This window comes from Cricetulus griseus, chromosome 4 (genome assembly GCF_003668045.3).
Source record: "Cricetulus griseus strain 17A/GY chromosome 4, alternate assembly CriGri-PICRH-1.0, whole genome shotgun sequence".
Classification (NCBI taxonomy): domain Eukaryota; kingdom Metazoa; phylum Chordata; class Mammalia; order Rodentia; family Cricetidae; genus Cricetulus; species Cricetulus griseus.
Window position 1 is genome coordinate 55,367,257 of NC_048597.1, and position 20,180 is coordinate 55,387,436.

The window sequence follows — 20,180 nt, forward strand, 5'->3', positions numbered from 1 at the left end:
AATATGGTAATTCAAAATATACAGTATGAGCTCCGTTTTCCAAAGAGACAAAGAATTTGGCCATGCAGTCTATGAATGCATGTACCCAGATTAACAGGCAGCTTTTGAAAGTCATTAGCACCTCTAGCCAGCCAGCCCCAGTCCACCAGGGACAACAAGGATTTTACACATACATGCTGAACAGTTATTTCCTGCAGCTAATTACAGATTGGCATCTCATCCACAATCTGCCAGATTGGCCATGAGTTAACATCTCAATCCAAATAAACCAGCTCCAGCAGGATTTTTCCCTCATGTTATCTGTGCACAAAAAGGCATCACTCAATTTCTACTTGGGAATGATGCCTATGAGAGTTATGGGGCAGGAGACCAGTCTTAGTATTTTCCGGTTGTTTAACACAAGAAAGTAAAGAGAAATACAAAGCATGGGGACAAATCTGTAATAGATTGTAGTGTCTTCAGTCCTTTACATGGAGTGACATACATATGCTACTCACTGATACTGAAATTTCAGATCTTTTTTAACTCCATAAGCAAGAGTCTCAGGCTCCCTAGAAAAGAAGATGCTGGGCAGTGTTCTAATGACCACACACCAAGTAGGTCTAGAGCCTAGGTCTTCCCTTTGGATTGATTATTTGTACTGACTCTTAGCCTGATAATTGTGACATCTCTATTTCCTTGGACTCTCTAGACAGTACTCACTCTTGTTCCCTGTCTCCTGGTGTTTCCCATTTTAGGCTCCTAATACCCCTGCCCCCCAATGCTCATTAGGAAACCTAGAAGTTGGATTCAGGCCATTGGGTAATTTAAGTTGGTTATACTTTACTTTCCCTTCTGAAAATGATCTGTTCTGTTAATTTTGCTTGCTTTCTCTATCGTTTCTTGGAGTTGCCTGCTTCCTCGTCCTTGTATACTCTTGTTATGTAAGGCGGTGGCAGTAGGACCTGCTGCTCACATGTGACCTGGGTAATCTTCATTACTTTCAAAACATTGGTATGCAGCAGCTATTACTCAAACTATGTGAGATTCAAATTTGGGTAGAAGATTGCTCTAGACTTTGTGGTATTCACATTTTTAAGAGGGAGGTAAATGTAGGTTGAAATAACCAAAGTCATTCTGTGGTAAGCCACATTAAAGTGATACAAAGTGGCACTGCCATACCAGAGGAAGGAAAGATTGTTCCTAACAAGCAGGGTGAAGTGTGAACCAATTCAAGAAGTTGTTATTTGAGCTGGGCCCTTTAAAAACAGAAAAAAAAAAGAGTTAGGGAAGGGGAAAGAATATGACCAAAATGTATTGCATGAAATTTTCAGTAAATAAATAAAAACAGAAAGAAAAAAATACCAACACATGAAATGTGTTGATAGCATTCTCTGCTCTAGAACTTTAGGCATGTATAAAATACAGGCAGATGAAGCAATGTTGACTAATTTGGTGGGGACATTGGGACTGCAGTGAGCTACAGAGGAAGAGGCATGTTGAGTTGAGAAGAAAGCTGCTTCATAAAGTATATGCCTTATGACACCAGATACTGGGAAAATGGGGGTGATAACTGGCCAGGATCCTTGCTGTCCTCTCTCTGACAGAGAACACAAGATAGCCCCTTGACTGAAGCACCCATAGGGAGGGCAACAGCTCTGGAGAAATTGCCGGGGGCCATTCACCTGTGTGCTTGTCCCACCTCCCTAGGTTCTGGGATGGATCCGCAATGGAGAGTCAATGCTCAACGCCAGCCTGGTCAATGCCAGCTCTTTGTCAGAGGCAGAGCAGCTACAGCGGGAGCATGAACAGTTCCAACTAGCCATCGAGGTAACACCCAAATCTGGATGTATTGTCTTCTGTTCTCCTTTTTGACTCTGGGCCTCAGATAGTATGGCTGTCTGAGATGTCAGAATTCCCTGAGGTGGTGGAGCTCTTGCTCTTTCTAGTGGCATAGTGCAGGCACCTCCTTCACACTCAGGTATTCGGAGTGCAGGTTTCTTTCTACCCCAAGGTATCAGGAGTGGTCTATTCATACTTGAAATGAGAATCTTTGCTGCTCAGGGTGCCTTAAGGCCCTGGTATAGTGAGGTTTTTAACCCATTACAAACTATGTACCAGGTGAAAATTACAAACTAAAAGGTGACAGAGACACTAAGAAATGAGAATAAACAGGTGTGCAAGTCAATAGTAAAGTGAATTAACTCTTTTAAACACTTGGATTCTAAGTTAGAGTTTGGCTTTTTACAGGGACCACAAGGGTTGCAACAGACTGTACCACATAGTTTGCATGGTGAAAGCGGCTGTTCAGTATTTCTGGCAGAAGCCATATTTGAAGAATAAACTGCAACTAGAAATTTACCAACTGGGACTTTTTAAAAGCTTATTTTAAAAGAAAATTCCTCTGAGGATAAAATAATGTTGCCTTGCTTTAAATAATATCTTCAATTATCTTCCTAGTAGGACCCTCTCCTCCCAAAGAGTCTTTAGCAGATTGCTTCTCAGTGGTGTCTGAGAAAGAATAGAAATGGGGCATTGAACTATATTAAAGACAAAATAAGTTTAGCACCAGTGGGGAAAGAGACAAAGAATGAAAATCTCAGATGCTTATTACATGTGGTTCAGTATAGAACTTTGCCTGCTTCTGAGTGTGTCGGAACTACAAACGGGCTATTTTCTTTTAAAATTACCACTAGCAAAACTTTCTACATCATGATGGCAGAAAAATGATGAATTTTAATTATCTATGCTCATAAATGTCTTTTAATGTAGCAATCCTACTGATGACTAGCCTTTTATAAACTAAAATTAATTGAATTCAGCCATTTGATTTTCCAGAAGCCATCTTTCATGCCTATAAACATGGCGTTAAGATGAATGGCCTGCTTCCATAAGATGCTTGATATCTTCTTAGGAACTTTTGTTAGTCTGTAAGTGTTGTCCATGATTTGAGACTGAAAAGCAAACAATATGTTGCACATAAGAGTATAAGCAAATCACTTGCTGGAGAAGAGTTATCCAGAAGCAAGGATCTTTATATCTGTTACAGTTTACTGGTACTGCCAAATCCGTGATGGTAGAGCCCCTCAGGAGAGACCTAGATTAGGGTTATAATCAGGTACCTAGCGGCCAAGTGACTATAGCAACTTTGGGTTGAGACCCCTTTGGGGGTCAAAACACCTTTTCCCAGAGGTCACATATCAAATATCTACATTACAATTCATAGCAGTAGCAAAATAATAGTTATGAAGTAGTAACCAAAAGAATTTTATAGTTGGGGGTCACCACAGCATGAGGAACTGTGTTAAAGGGTCACAGCATTAGGAAGGTTGAGAGCCACTGGTCTATAGACTTAGGCAGCAGTGAGGGATAGGCAACACACTAGGGGCATTACATGAAGTTGCAAGGGATTTTGACAGAGATAACTCTTGGCCATCTTCCTCCTTGTATGCAATACATGTTCACTTGCAGGAGATGCTGCTGCATTGCTACATAGGAGAGCCTGGCTAAGGATAAATGTCTTCTAACCTGGGGCTTTGTGGGGGTATTACTTGAGTTAATAATTGATGCTATGCTATTGTTCACTCTAGGGTTGGTGTCTGTGATCTCAAAGGTAGCAGAGTAGATAGAATTATTAGAACATCTTGGTAATGGAAGGTTATCAGGTTATGGTATAGCTATATGAACAAGGAGCACAGCCAGAATTATCCATATGTCCCTTCTCCAGGCAGCCTGTGGTCCTCTGTAAACTAAATTTAGACTGGGCTCTGCGTCAGGAGTAAAATATGTCAAAGAGGATGTAAGCAATGTTTTTAGAGACAAAGTCTCTCTAGGTAGGGCAGGGTGACCCTGAATACACTATGTAGCATAAGCAGGACTCAAGCTGACGGCTGTCCTAATGTTCAGCTTCCCGAGTGATGGGACTATAGGCATGTACCACTACACCTGGCCAGATGCAGGCCATTTTAAAGAGAGGATAACAGCCTAATGTGGCTTTCTCCATGTGCAAGGGTTACCGAAGGCCTTTGTGCCGGCTGCTGGAGTGGGGGGGGGGGGGTGTGGAGTTCAGTGGTTCCATAAGGAAAATAAAATAGTATTGGTGAGATGGTGATGCAATTTGTTCTGTAAACTGAGACATTTTTAAGAGTGAAGTGGGTGCCAAGTGTGGTAACCACTCCTCTGATCCCAGCACTCCTGGAGGCAGAGGCAGGAGGATCTCAGGCCCAGCTTGGATTTCAGAGAGACACTATCTCAAACTAAACAAAAGGAAAAGTGAAAGAGAGGGTTGTTACTGATAATTAAGTTAGAAAAGCAGTCATACACCGGAATGGTCCTGGCCAAGCCAGGATAATGCTAAGCCTAGCTCTGATAGTTTCCTGGAAAGGTCAGGATTTGTCCCCAGAACATTCCAAATGGCGAACCAAACAGTGTCCCAAAGCAGTGTAGTTTATTTGCAAACTGGATTCTTATTTGTTGATGCCTTGAATATACTGATGTGTCTTCAAAAATTGTGACCTTCGTAGAGAAGCTCAATTTTAAAATCAATTTTATTTGAACTCCTCCTGTGTATTTAAGCATAAATATTATACCAGAAAAGTGGTTAAAACTGGATAATAAATTCAATTGATTTGGTTCAATTTTCTAGCACTAACACCTACTAAATATTAATGTCCTTGATAATCCACATCTTAAAACTGTAACACTCAATAGGATTAGATGATAAGAAGTAAAAGTAAATGCAAAATAATGGCTTAAGCTTAGCAAAGCAAAGATTATGCCTCACGGATAAGAATTTATCATTAAGGAAATTAAAAAGGAAAGCAGGCTCAGGACTGTTACAGAATAATGAATTTCAGAATAAGGGGCAGAGTTTATTACATGACACAAATTATAGAAAAGTCAAGATTGCTCCGAACTCTCTGAGGAAAAAACAGTAAAACAAGTTTATGATGACAGTTATATGCTGGTTTTACATGTTAATGGCAGGAGAGATAATTATCATAATCACCGACACTCATCTGAAGAACCTTTCTCCAGATGAGAAATGTTGTAGTCTCTGTTCTAATCCAAGAGAAAAGTAACGTGCTGTAAAAGAATATAAGTCTGGGAATAGGTCAACCCTGAGTCTGGTTTTATCACTTGTTTTGTTGTAGGTTTTGAGGCAAGTCATTTAGCCTGTGTGTCTTAATCTCTGAGATGGAAATAAAATCACCTATAGAAGGGTTGTGTGAACCAGAAAGTCAATGCATAATCGCAGGGCCCCGCACAGAGCACACACAGCCTTGGAGAAGTGACAGCCATTTGAGTGACCACCCTACACACACACACACACACACACACACACTGTAACAGTTTTACCTTCTAAGCAACTGGAACTCTCCAAGAGTTAGCTAAGTGACAAAGGAGGTAAGGAAAAGGGGTGTTCCCAGAGTTTCAAGCCACCAGAAAAGGCTCATTGAGGAAAGGCAGATTTGAGACGAGTTTCAAAGGACAGGTGGGCTTGCAGGGGGCTGAGGGACATTTAGGAAGAACAGGAAGAAGGAAGAGCAAGGCAGGAAAGTTTGCTTTCAGAGGGTTTGTACTTTGTATTGTGAAGCAGTTACAGACACCATGTCGTGGAGGGCTGTCATGACAGCCAGTTTGGACTTAGTTTTGAAGCAATGAGGAAGCCACTGATGACTTTTGGACTGAGATGAAAGCTTTAGGAACGAAAAGAAATAAGTCACCACAATACAAGCACTTCATATCCCATCAGATTAAGTGAAACTGCCTAAAATGTCCATGATGAACTGGGCATGTGGCTTAGTAGTGGAATGTGGGCTTGGCATGTTCAGGACCCCAACATAAATCCTAGAGCCACACATGAAAAGGCAAAGAAAAATGAAATGTGAGGGATGGGTCTGTGGATTTAGAGCTAGAAGCCAGAAAATTAGCCATCTCTCCTCCATATAACCATAAAGGTGGTTATATGAAGCTGTAAGCGCTGGGTTGGGTTGGAGGAGCAGGAAGCAACAGTCAGGGATGAGGTCAAGATTGTAATTCTAGGTGACAAGGAAAATGATTAGGAGGAGGCCACCAACATAAGTAGCAGTGACTTTGGAGAACTAATTTAAAGAGATGGCTTTGGCTTCTATTAGGGGTTTGGCATCCACCCACATCAGATGGCAACAACCGCCTCAGAAGGGTGAGAGGTGGGCTCCCTTGATGAGAAGACAATTCCAGAGGATGTTCCCGACAGTAAAAGGAGGCTCACTGGGAACCTCCTTCAGAGAGGAACTAACTGAAGCCCAGGGAGTAGATAAGGGCTCTGACAATGCTAACAGTCAGCCAAGGAAGACCTTGGCACCTCTATGTTTAGGAAACAAAACAGTGCCAGTAAAACAAAGACAATCAGGGACTTGTAGGGATTGCTCTGCTCTTTGGTCTACTTTCTTCAGCTTTGGTTAGCAGTGAGGAGCCCAGCAATGACACAGTCATCAGGACCATGGCTCTCAGGAGGAAGGCAAAGGCACAAGGGCCTGGATTGCTGGTGGAGATGCAGGAGTGAAGGTTCTGCAGGTTTGGGGGGCGGGGGGATGGGAGCTTTATAGACTGGGCAAAGTAAGTAGGAATGTACAGGATAGTCTGATGAGGGGGAAAGGCAGATGTGGTGAGGGCTAGGGAGAGGAGTGAGGTTGCTCTCAGACCCAAAGATAGCTGAATAAATTGCCTATTAAGAATGATCTCTGCCCTGCTGTCCAAGCAGAGTAGAAAGGAATTCTGGAGTGTTGCTGTGTTTTTAGCTACCCTTTTCCACCACAAGCTGAGCCAACCCTGTTAGCTGGAAGGCTAATGGTTGCTGCTGACGTTGCAATGACTTTCCCAAGTCAGTAGCACTCTGACCTTCTCACAAGATTGTCCTAGTCAGAGTTACTATTGCTGTGATAGAACACCATAATCAAAGAAACTTGGGGAAGAAAGGCAAAGGCTTAAGCTTCCTCGTCACTGTTTATCATCTAAAGCAGATAGGACAGGAACTCGAGCAAGGCTAGAACCTGGAGGCAGAAGCTGACACAGAGGCCATAATGGGGTCCTCCTTACTGGCTGCTTGCTCATCGTGGCTTGCTTTCTTATAAAACCCAGGACCACCAGCCAAGGGATGGCACATTACACAGTTGACTGGGTTCTCCTCCATCAATCACTAATTAAGAAAATGCCCTATGGGCTTGCCTGTAGTCTGATCTTATGGAGATATTTTCTCAATTGAGGTTCCCTCCTCTCGCATGACTTCAGATTGTGACAAGTTGCCAAAAAACTAATGCAGCACAGGAATCAAGTCTGTTTTGTCTTACAAAGCTTGAGCCTCATTTTGGGTGGGGGAGTGTTGTTTGTCTGTTTTCTGCCACCTAGTTGTCCAGCCAGGTCCCCCATCCTCTTGCAGTTAAGGTACAGTTAACCAGAATCAGAAACAATAAAGCCTTTGTAGATAGCAAAAGGACCCTACTTTGAGCTCATTCTTAAGTGTTTCTGGGCTTCTTTGGTGAAGAAGCCGTGGGGTAGGGGTTGGGGGTGAGAGGTCAGTGAAGGAGGTCACTCTTCAGGTCTAGTGCCTGCCAGCCAAGTGTACCCATTCTATCATAATCCTTTTCAGTTGATTATTAATATCTAAGATTGTACATTGCCAGCTGAGATTTGCATGACATGGGGCGGGGGGCGGGGGCGGGGCACGTGCTTCCTTAATTTGTAAAATGCTACATCCGTTATCATTTATGGTTAGATTTGAAAAGGAGATTGAAGTAATGGTCAGGTTTCTACACAACTTCTGTTTCTGTCCTATGTGAACTGAAATGTCCTTAAAAATCTAGGGTAATGGAAGTAGAAAGTTAAGAATGGGGTCAGGATTTAGGGGCCTGAGAGACGAATGAAAATGTATGATTTCCTTTTTTAAGTGTGCTTTAAAAGACAATAATGTATATTAATCGTTACGACAAGTGGATCAGTCATTTAAAGCTCTTTAACTTTTCTGCATCTTTCCAATCACACCTCACTCCACCCCCTCCCATATCACACCTGGGCCGCTCCCATGGACCTCTCTCCCCTCCCCTCGCGCCCAGTCCCTCTTTCACGCCACTTCCTTGCAGAAGACGCACCAGAGCGCCCTGCAGGTACAGCAGAAAGCAGAAGCATTGCTCCAGGCCGGACACTACGATGCTGATGCCATCCGGGAATGTGCTGAGAAGGTGGCCCTCCATTGGCAGCAGCTCATGCTAAAGATGGAAGACCGGCTGAAACTAGTTAACGCCTCTGTGGCCTTTTACAAGACTTCTGAGCAGGTGAGGGGGACGTCTGTGAGGTGTGAGCTGAAGATGGAAGAGGCTGTTCCTACCTCACATTGTGGTGCAGCATCAAAAAGCCAGGCCTGTCAGCACCAACCTTTGAGAACAAAGCAATGGCTTGTGGGAACACTGTCATTGGCTTTTGTATCTTTTTTCTCCCCTTTACAGCAAGGAACCATGTGATTTTTTTTCCATAAGTTTCTCAAACTCATCAGATCAATAGGAAGTAGAAATTGGGTGTGATGAGTGCTAGATTTGAGCAGTCTTATCAGTCAGCCATTGTCATAATAACACCATGTGGCAAGCTACCTGCACACTTGTGATACACATTGGACTCAGTTAGTTTGTTTTCTGTTTAAATATCTAAGATCTAGTGGATTTGACTGAATTTGGTATATTTAGACTCCAAACTGCACCTTGCATTCATTTTGTTTATGTGTCTTCAATCCTCCTTGATCAGAAGCTACTTAAAACTCATTCATAGAGAAAAGAACCCAGAATTTACTGTACAAGAGCACTTCAAGTCTTTGATTCAGTCCTATTGTGGAACAGAGCTCAAGTGTCTTAGTCTTAACATTTCCGCATGTTGTTACCTATTTTGTCTCAAGACACAAGCTTGCCTGCATGCTTTGTGTCTTATGTTAAACAAAGTAGCAAAGAAGGAGCTAGACAAGTCACCTCAAGATCGGGGACAGATTTCTTGTGACATGCCAAGCATGCGTGGCTGTGAAGAGTGGGTTCTGCCTGATATATAATTCAGCTGAGTTCATAACTCGATCCAAAAACCCACATCCTTGGACTCAGTTAGTAGAGTGCTTGCCTAGCAAGCCCTGGATCAGAATGTCAAGGACTCTCTTAGCTACATAGTAAGTTCAAGGCTAGCCTGGGCTTCATGAGACCCTGTCTCAAAAACAAATACACTGTTTCCCAAGAGGAGTGACTTCTTCAGAGGAGGCCAGGATGGTTGCAGGTGTTCTCCCCTGCTTCTGTGTCCAACAAGTAACCAATGCTGTTGATGGAAAGTATAGGAGTTCAGATTTCTGCTTTCTGTTTGCTTGTTTGTTTTTGCCACACTAGAGATGGAATCTATCTTCTTCTGCATGCTAGGCAAGTGTCTGCTGAGTTCTTATTTTCTGTAAGAATACCCTTCCTGCAATGATACCAGGCTTCAATGAGACTCCCACCATAACTCTCAACTTAACTCTCCCTCTGAACTCTCTTTGAATGCTCTGTCCTCTTCTGAGGTGTAGACAGAGTTTCTGTCCCTCCTGGTCCCACAACCACTTTGCTCCAAATAAACACACAGAGACGTACATTATTTGTAAACTGTTTGGTCGATGACTCAGACTTCCTACTGTCTAGCACTCTCTTAATTATTAACCCATAATTATTCATCTATGTATTTCTACATGATTTTATCTTACCAGAGAATGTTGGCATCCTATCTTCCCAACAACTGCATGGCATCTCATCATTCTCCTTGTCTGGTAGCTACTGGCCAATGATGTTTTATTCATCAACCAATAACAGAAAGATATATACAAAAGTGCATCACCAGCATATATTATATATATAATATATATATATATATATATATATGCGCCTTAGAGGTTAACACAAATGTATTCTCCCTCAGAAAGAAATGTGGTTTTATAATAGACGTCCTAAAGATGTCAGTACCTTATGGCAGGACTTTGAACATCTGTCCCTAGGGGAGTAGAAAGATGACTCTTGTTTATGGTCCATAAATCACACAAGAGAGTCAGCTTCCCCTTTACCACTGCTTGAGGCTCCTGACTGACAGACAAGGACAGATGCTAAGGCACGCCATCAAGTATCGTCTCCAAGCCTGGTCTACATAGTTCATAATTATCATGAGGTTACAACAATACAGCTATACAATATAATCTATGTCTACATACATATGTGTGTGAGAGAAAGAGATTTGACATATGCATAAATATGTATGTGATATATCATGTGTGTATAAATAGGATACATCATGTTGAAGCCCCCAAAATATCCAACCAGTTTCTTCATTTCTTATTCTTCATCATATTCCTGAGTGAAATGATCAGCCTTTGTAGCTTAGGCATCATCTGTAAAGGATAATTCCACAATCTCCATCTCCAGTTACAGTCCAAGTTCCAGTCACAAGGTTCTCAAAACCTCTCTTCAGAGTATCTCGGCAGTGGTGACCACTCTGAATCTGCAGGCTGACCTTCACATCCAGTGTCAGTGTAGAGTTCTGTAGCTAAAGTCTGCAGAGATCACCTGCTGAGCAGTTCATTCACTGAGCCTTTTGTCCCATGATTCACTAGGTGTGCAGTGTTCTGGAGAGCCTAGAGCAGGAGTACCGGAGAGACGAGGACTGGTGCGGTGGGCGAGACAAGCTGGGGCCGGCGGCAGAGATGGACCATGTCATCCCACTCCTCAGCAAGCATCTAGAACAGAAGGAAGCCTTCCTAAAGGTCAGAGCACACTGCCACACGCGGTCTCAGAACCCAGCCTGGTTCTCTCCTCTCACCAGCCAGCACCCACCTACTGCTTCATCTTGACTTCCTGTGCCTCTGGTTTTTCCTGTCCCTTATGTAAAGAAGGAAGTTGCTGAAGACCTATCTCCCAGTTAATTCATAAAGTCCTAAGATTATACTCTAAATACTCACTCCCTTTTTGACACTTTTGGTATTGTGAGGTCTAGGAAACATTATTATTGCCACTGCAGTGTTAGGGTATTCCAGTGTCACATGGTTATGGTCACATGCTTCTACTCACATTCAATTTATAAAAAATAATTTGTTTTTTGTTTCTTTTGTGGTGCTAGGGATTGTACACAGGGACCCACGCCTATTAGGCAAGCACTCTACGATTGAACAATAAATAACCCTAACCCTGAAATGATCTTTTGACTGACGAGCATAAGCCTACTTAATAAAGTTATTAAAATGAATCTTTTAATCAATAAATTTAGATACCATTTATCAGCCTAGCAATTTTCAACTAACGATAAATATCACAATGCTTATTCTGTGTACAAGCAGAAACACATTTCCTGAGGGTTTCTGATACAGCCCTAGTGTCTCAGGGAGGAGAACCAGCCCTGTTGCATTTTGGGCTTTTAGTGGAAAAGGAAACTCCTTCTGAATGTCTCCCAGCAGCTTTTGGTCTTCTCTCAGCAGGCTTCTCCCCTCCTCCTGCAAACCTCACACTTTCATGTTCTTCCTCTGGGAGTCCTTAAAAGATGAAAGAGAATTTGTGTACCCTGCCACGCCACCATACTTCTAATCCTAGCTACCTTTTTCATTAGAGATCTTGACCACCAAATCTTTTTGTTCCTTTCCTAAGACACCTACCCTGCCCCCGCACCCTCCTTCTTCCTTGTGTCTGATATCTGCACAGGTATTGGTCAAAGCCCTGAATAAGTAGCTTTTACTAATATAGATAAGTGCATGTTCCCATACAGAGCTTAAAATAATTTAAAAGTGTTCTCCATTACAAAACAGAATTTAAAACAATCGAAGGTTCATGTGAAGAATTTTAAGTAAAGTAATGAAAGTATTTCTTGGGGGGCTGGAGAGATGGCTCAGCAGTTACGAGCACTGGCTGCTCTTCCAGAGGAACTGGGTTCAATTCCCAGCACACACATGGCAGCTCATAACTGCCTGTCTCTCCAGTTTTGGGGGATCTAATACCCTCACGCAGACATATCTGCAGGCAAAACACAAATGTACATGAAATAAAAATAAATAAAATTATATTATAAGCATTTGGGGGAACTGGGAAATGCTTAATGAAGAGTGGCTGCATAAGGGCCTGGGTTTGGATTGCCAGCATGCATGTCAAGAGTCGGTCATAGCCTCACGTGCTCCATATCCCCAGCGCTATTGAGGACAGAGAACGATGTATCGCTGGGCCTTGCTGGCTGCCAGCCTAGCTCTGGTTCTGTAAGAGACACTGTCTCAGGAGAACAAGGTTGACAGCGATGAAATAGGACACCTAAGCTCCTCCTCTAGCCTCCTCACCTGCCTGCACACACACCTGCGCAATACATCACATACATGTGCACAACACACGCACGCACAGAGAGAGAAAGGTAAAGGTTATTTCTTCATAAAATTAAATGATTCTTTTTTTTTTAGAATTTCCTCTCATTTTATTAAATTATAACTCTTACCATAATATTCACTATGACTTAACTATAAATTTCTCAGCAACACACTCCTATAATTTAAACCAATTTTGAACATTTAATCTTTGTATAACTATATCTTTTGTCTTATTTTAATTTTTCCATTCATTTATTTAGCTCATAAATAAAGTCATGCACAATTATGATACATAATACAGTATGTTCACAATGACATGGCTAAATTAAACCAATTAACATGTTATATCACACATATTCATCATTTTTGTTTTGAGAACACTTAAAGTATACTATCTCACAACTTTTAAAATATAGCATATTGTTATCAACCATATTTATCATGCTCTCAGTAGACCTCAAGACATCACAGAGTCCATGCCTCTTGTCCAACTGCAGTTTTATATCCTTAAACCAATAGTTTCCCCATTGTTAAAAGACCCACATTGAAGCCTAATAGCCACAATTCTGCTCTCTGTTCCCTAAATGATTCCTTTAAAGAAGAAATAAAACCATCTGGACTAATGGGTTTTTTATATATTCCTAAAGGTGTGAAGGAAAACTCCCTATCACTGTGGAAAATCACTGCCCAACAGACAGTGCTTGGCTTTCCGTTTATCCTCATTTGTTGAACCATCTGGAAGTCCTTAGCCTTGGACCTCTGCTAATGGCTTCCAATTTCATGAGCCTTTGAGTTCCCATCAACTTAAAAGTTGTATTTATACTTATTATATAACAATCATTCTGGTTATGTAATTTGAATGATCAAAAGCTAAGTATAAGAATTATTTTAAAATTTAACAGTTATAACTTATTATCACTGCAGATAATTTATTAATTTAAAATCAGTAAGCAAGTATGTACTAGTTTGACAGCTATAGAGACGACTGCTTTTTAGAAAAAATTATAAATTTGCAGGCTTAAGGGACAATAGAAACACTCTGTCAGTAGGTCTGGGTTCTGGATCTGAAGTGCTTCCTTCCTGCTGCTCTTCTCAGCCCCCAGTCCTACTCATTGGGAGAATGTGGCCTGCCCTCTCTGGGAGAAGGTGGTCTATCCTCTCCGCCCACCACTGCTGATGGCAGCCTTCAATGGCTCCGACTCTTTCACAGAGATTAATATTTCCCAATAAGAGAGTACTTGTTGGTGTTATTTAGGTAAGGGGATTGTGATTGGCCATCAAATAAATTTGAAAACTGTTGGCAATTTGCATTTAGATTTAGAATTATGTTATCAAGTGTGTCTGCTAAATGTACTAAGCTAAAGTGGGTGGGTTTCTGTTCCCTGGGCTTCCATCAGTAGTCATGAAAGAGGTGTTCTTGTAGAAGAAGGAAACCAGCCTGGGCGTAAACATTAGCAATGACCAGTCAGCAGATAGATAGTGAAGGCCTGACTGTTTCCTGATTCCGTCTGACACAGAAAAAGAAGCACTTGATTAAAAGAGAGCTCAGAGCATGAGCCCTCTAACTTGGAATTAGTGTCCCCATGAAACAGAAGTGACCCTCCAGAGCTCCGCTCCCTCTGGATCCCTCCAGCACCCTCATCACCATCAAGTCCTTAAGCCTTTAAAGGGACACTTCTCATGTCTTGAACTCCACATGCCGACTGGAGACAGGGCCTCACACCTTTGTCTCTCTTAGGCCTGCACTCTGGCTCGGCGGAATGCTGAGGTGTTTCTCAAGTACATCCACAGGAACAATGTCAGCATGCCCAGTGTTGCCAGCCACACCAGGGCACCTGAACAGCAAGTAAAAGGTGAGTATGGAGCCTGCCAGACCACAGGTCGCTTTAGGCTTCAGTTGCATGGATCACACACACACACACACACACACACACCACTTAACAGGCTGAGTGCCTAGCCCTCTTGTCCTCTCTTATGCATCTCCTTTAAGAAGAAACAGTCTGGTATGGGATGGTGTGAAACAAGTGGTGACTTAGTCTCTCAACATGCAGACAGATTTTCTCAAGTTTTTAAATTTTATTTTCAATTCCTGGCCCATACTGCTTAATAGAAAGACTGTCTAAACATTTGCTACTCAAAACATGGTGTCCAGCTGAGCAACACTGATATCACTTGGAAGCTAACAGAAAGGGGATTTCAGGTTCCCTCAAACCTACGGTCAGAACCAGTATTCATATGTAGATACGAGTCTGTGAGTATATGAAGAACAATATATACCCTTTCAGATTGTTTATTATCTGAACACATTTGGCCTTAGTCACCGTTTCATTCTCTCAGTGATCTCTCTTACCATACAGAAATTAGCCTTCACGTAGGAAATGAGTCTTACACACATCCTCCTGTCCAGTCAGAAATTCACAGCCCTGGAGAAGAAGGCTGGGAAGAAGACCTGAAATGACTTGGAATGAGGGGCGAGCCAGGCTTAGGGACACCATGGTCAGAATGTAGACCCTATTGCAGCCCAGTTTCCACCCACCCTCTGCTCTGCAGCTTAGAACGGCGACACTGCTGTTAAAGTGCCATGTGTTTGACTCCTGTGCAGGGCTGAGATTGTGACCCATGATGTGGGCTCGCTGTATGTCTTCCCAGCCTTCTCACTCTGCCTCTCCTCCAGAAGCTCCTCAGGAATGCCTAAGAGTTCTAGCAGAGCCACCCATGCTTGCTAGCCTCCAGATCAACTGTGTCAGTTGTTGTCGTAGGGGCTCACTTTCCGAAGCCTCTTACAATAAGGACTGACTAGTGCAAAGGGAATCCGGGTCCAGGGTTTCTGACAGATCCTCAGAAACAGGCCCTCACCATGCCCTCCCACTCTAGATCCCTGGGGAGTTATATCTATCTCCAGCTTTTGTCCCCTTTCTTCTGTTTTAGTCCTATAGGGGAGCTTACAAGTTCCCTTGGTGGTGGGTCTAAAGTACTTGGGACTTTGTATAGAGCCTTCCCGTGATGCTCCTCACTTCCTCTTCCCACAGCCATCTTGAGTGAGCTCTTACAGAGGGAAAATCGTGTCCTGCACTTCTGGACCTTGAAGAAGCGTCGGCTAGACCAGTGTCAGCAATATGTGGTGTTTGAGCGCAGTGCCAAGCAGGTATGTCCATAGTTCCCTTGGCTTTGCCTCACTGCTGGGCCATGTACAGAGGACCAAGTAGTGGGCACAGTTAAGAGAAGAGGTGATGACAGAGTAAGGGGAGAGCTGGTTTCCCCTTGTCAGTATTTGGGTTTTCTAGGCATTCAATACTGAGTTTGACACCAGGAGTTATGATGGGCTGGCTTTGACACTGGTATTCACTGGGTCTGACCTATGATAATCTCCAGTTTATACATAAATACGTAGATACTCACCAGGTCTGGAATGTGATAGGCCCCAGTTTATTCTTTGTGGTGGGATGTTCCAACTCTAAGGAGAGTCTCCATAAAAATTAATAAAAAAAAAATTAAAAACTAACTCCCTCAGAGCAACACACCCCACCATTCTGTCACATTTCCTGGGTCCCAAGCCAAAAACCTTCCTCATAATGTGACTTGTTTTCCTACTGACAGCTGCCTTCTGGGGACTGGGGGTGGTGTTTCCTCCTACAGGCATTAGACTGGATCCAAGAAACAGGAGAGTATTACCTCTCAACACATACCTCTACTGGAGAGACCACAGAGGAGACTCAGGAGCTGCTGAAAGAATACGGGGAATTCAGGGTGCCCGCCAAGGTAGGAAGCATCCCAGCCCCCTCCCTGAGTCCACCTAGTACTCCCCATCATGGGCAACTTTACATGATGGGGGCAAGAGCAGTCTCTGTATACAGAAATGTGCAGCCCTAGTGGCACAAGGAAAGGATTATCTCCTTTGGAACCTAAGTCCTCCCCAAATTGCAGCTCCAAACAGGAAGTTGGTTGCTAAGACACCCCATCATCATGCTCCAGATTCTGGGGTCTCCTTTGTTCTCTCAGACAGATAAGGTGAAAGGGCACACTCATGTAAAACTACGAGTGCACTGTAAGCATCTTCCAGGGGTAGCCAGCCTTTGAACACCGGGACATGTTGACATCTGAAAATGTGTTGGGCTACATTCACGTCTCTCCAGGGATGCATGTGACCTGAGGGCTGCAGGTTGCACACACCTAAATTCTACCCATATCTACGTATTCTTGAAATTTTAATGTCTTGGGAAGTGTGCCTTATGGGATGGAACAGTGACTCAGTAACTGATGGAAATTCAGGGTGCCTACCAAATAGGGTATACCCCAAATCTCCCCCAGTCCACCCAGCACCCCTGCTTTGCCCACCTTCATGTGATGGAAGCAAGAGGAGCCACTGTAGACAGAACTGTAAGTTGGGAAGCCACTAAGGACAGGCTCATAAAGCAAGTGACTTTCCAGTTTTCAAACCTATTTCCATTTGACCTCAGATCTGCTGGTATCAGGTCAGAGCTCTGGGGGGGGGGGGCGCGAACTGTGTACTGCCTCCGAGAGCTTATTTACACTGGGGAAGCAAGAGTGCTGTAAGGGGAAGAAAAACTGATCTTTACCAGTTTTCACAGCCAGCACTGGATACAAGGACCCTTGTTTTGAATAAGAAGCTAATGTGTGGTGTCGACCTTTCTTTGTAGTACTCTGTGTCTACCTGCTTTTTTGTAGCATCTCTTCCATACAAGGAAGATGCTCTCCCCAGGGTGAGAGCTGTTCGTTTGGGGGCCAAGAAGGAGAACAAATTCATGCCACTTTCTATATATTCAATATCACAGCACATGTTCCTCCAGCTTGGCTTAACAAAATATAATCTTCTTCCTACAACAATATTCAAAAGTAACTATCCACATTATGACTCCACTGTGAACTCAATATTGGGCAGATAGCCTTGCATTGTTGGGAGCTCTGGGGCCTTTTGCGTGCTGTGAGTTCAGATCAGAGGTTCATTTCAACACCGGCTAGAAAAATAGCACAAAGAAGGTAGAAGATGACCAGGACCCAGTTCAAATCCAATTGAAGGTGGTTTTTGAGGTTGCCAGTTTATAGCTATCTGACCTCTCCTAATAGCATCATTAGTGGACCATTAGCAGGATGAATGACTTCAGCTCCACAAGCGTGGGTAGACTATAGCAGTAGCCAGACTTCTTAGGATAACCAAAGTGGAAATGCAGAGAATTTAGTCATGTTAGTTTAGCCTTTACAATCTGCTTCGTAGCTTTGTCCTCTTCTACCCATCATTTCTGCCCTAGACTAGAGTAGTCCCCTGGCCTTTCCTTTCTTCTAATCCTTTAAAGGCTCTCTTTGGCCACAGCATCCCTCCACTCAGGAACTTGGATGGTCTTCAGTGTCTTCAGGCTCCACTGCCTCCCACCTCATAGCTCTGTCATCACTTGTTCCTTTATGTTAGTGTGGGCTTCATCAGAGTGGATTTGCTTTCTTTCCCTCCAAGAGCGCCATTTGTCTCCCTGCCATTTCCATACAAGTTCTCCACCTAAAATAGCATCCCTTCTCTCTAGTTTGTCCTTTGGAAAGCAGCCCACCTTTCCAGTCCAGTGCGACCTCTTCTGTGGTCCCATCAACCTACAGAATACCGCAGGGCCCTACCCTGCTGCACTTATCTGTATAACCTCTGGGCAGCTGGCACAAGCAATGTTTTTCCCAGGAGTCTTTGTGCAGTGATATTGCCAGTGTGAGCCGGAATAGCTCAAGAAATCTTTGTGCAGTGTTATCTCCTGCAATATCCCCAAAGACAAGAGCCCCCTCTATTTACCTGGTGTTCCCCAGTTACCTGATGCAGCTGATGCATTGAAAGGAGGGTCACACACATACATGAACATTGGGAATCTTGGAGAGACTTCAGAACTACTACACTATGTTAGCATGACTTTTCTAGCTTGGCTCCTCATTTCCCATGTGCCTCCCAGCTGAACTATGTCTGTTAGTGGTTACTATGTTCCTATCCAGCATGGTCTCAATCTCAGAGTTATTTGTGTCAGAATATCTGCTAGATAATAGCCCAGCTGAGGAGCCTGTACCTGAAGCCTCCTGCCTCACCTCAGCCAACTCACCAGAGGCAAACCTCTTGTAACCAGTCAGTTCTGGCTTTTAGTCTTTATAACAAGTGAAATGAAAATTTGGTATAAAAAGCAAACTGACCTTGAATGACAGAGAAGAAGAATGGTGGCCCTCACAATTGAATAGTGCAACAGGTTATACTGAATTATTATACTCTGCTCCCATAAAAAAAAGAGATCAAGGAGAAGAAAAAAAAGCAATTTTATATAAAACCTTCAAATATAAGAATAAAATTAGATGGGGATTTGGCAAGGGTAAGAACACACAATTGCACATTGTGGTATGCCTATAAGGCAGACTAGTTGGAAAAATACAAATGATACCTTTTATTGTCTAAAAATCATAGGGGAACCAGCCCTTGATGACAGGGAAGCTAAACGTCTCAGCATCTGACAGAATTCTGTTTCTCCTAAAAACAAAATTGCTTTTAGATTTTTTTTTCTTTTTACAACCCAGTGGTTTATTTAGTATATTCACAAGCGTTATAAGTGGAGCTCAGGAGTTATGCATTAGGAGCAACTCCTCATCCCCTTCTCTCCTCAGGCATGTGCCCTGAGGCTGTTCATTTCCTATAAATATATGTAATCCTCCATCTAGCTTCTTTCCCTCAGCGAGTTTTCAGTATCCCACCCATGTTATAATGTGCGTCAGCGCCTGGTCCCTTTTGATGACTAAATAATAATTCATTGCACAGACATAGCTTTATCATTTATCAGATGGATATTTACTTACTGTTTATCACTGAATAATAGTTTTATGAATAATATTATGTTAGCACTGCATACAAGTTTTGTGTGAGCATACTCTTCTCGGTTCTCGTATATGTATACATGGGAGTGCAGTGGCTGGGTTGTATGGTGCCTCTCTGTTTCATTTTGAGGCACTTCCAGTTCTGCTGTCCAGCAGTGTGTGGAGGTTCTAGCACCCCACATCTTCATCCACACTAAACTCCTGCCTGTCTGGAGGAATATGACAGAGGAGGATTCCCACAGCATGCTACCCATGCTGGCTCAAACCCCTGAGCTCAAGTGTCTCTCCTGTTTCTGCCTCCAAAGTTCCCTTAGGTGTTCTACTCTATACTTTCCCTGCCTTTCTTCTGTGGTTTCACTTCTACTCTGAAACCGCCACCTGATCCCTGTCACTGTAGTTCAAGTCACCAGAGAAATGCCCTCAGCTGAGTCATCATGTCACCAATGCCCTTTTTTAAATAGACTTTTAAAGCCAAGGCACCTGAAAAGTGACTGGCCACCTACTGGTGGGCTGTCCTGGCAGACAAGTTTTTGCCTTGGATCTCATTAGCTGCAGCCGGGAATGTCAGATAGTTTCAGACTGTTTTCTGTGGGGCCATGGCCATGGTTAATGTTCCATTGGGCTGCTTGATCTTAGCTTTGCTCACCTCTGAACACTGGATTTAGCATCCATTCACTCATCCCTGCATTCACCTCTTACAGTGTGCTTTTTCTTTTCTAGACAGTGAAGATAGACAGATGAGGAAGGTATTCGCTCAGCTTTTAGAGAGGTTCAGGCCCACCGAATAGAACACATAAGCAACCGTACAAAACACATACTAAAATAGAGGCCTGTGCATGGAACTGTGGGGATATACCCGTCCACCCCCACCCCCAATCTGCAGGGAGGACTACTTGGCTGAGGGCAGGGTACACAGGCGCCATTCCCTCAGTAGGATGGGGATGACACCCAGCACGGCTGTGGTTTAGGAGCGGAGAAACTCAGAGATGGGCTCCTG

At 43.2% G+C, this 20,180-nt stretch overlaps 1 protein-coding gene across 4 annotated transcripts in view; it reads left to right on the forward strand.

The window, feature by feature from the left end:
* Window positions 1-20,180, forward strand: part of LOC100757073 (kalirin) — a 528,077-nt gene that overhangs the window by 280,374 nt on the left and 227,523 nt on the right. For 2 of the 4 annotated variants that reach the window (XM_035444595.1, XM_035444597.1), the window contains exons 16-21: window positions 1,690-1,809; window positions 8,073-8,291; window positions 10,616-10,765; window positions 14,079-14,193; window positions 15,370-15,485; window positions 15,977-16,099. In XM_035444595.1, the coding sequence (XP_035300486.1) occupies window positions 1,690-1,809; window positions 8,073-8,291; window positions 10,616-10,765; window positions 14,079-14,193; window positions 15,370-15,485; window positions 15,977-16,099 (843 nt within the window). The remainder of the gene's footprint in view (window positions 1-1,689; window positions 1,810-8,072; window positions 8,292-10,615; window positions 10,766-14,078; window positions 14,194-15,369; window positions 15,486-15,976; window positions 16,100-20,180) is intronic. The other 2 variants (XM_035444596.1, XM_027413266.2) reach the window with 1 other exon arrangement.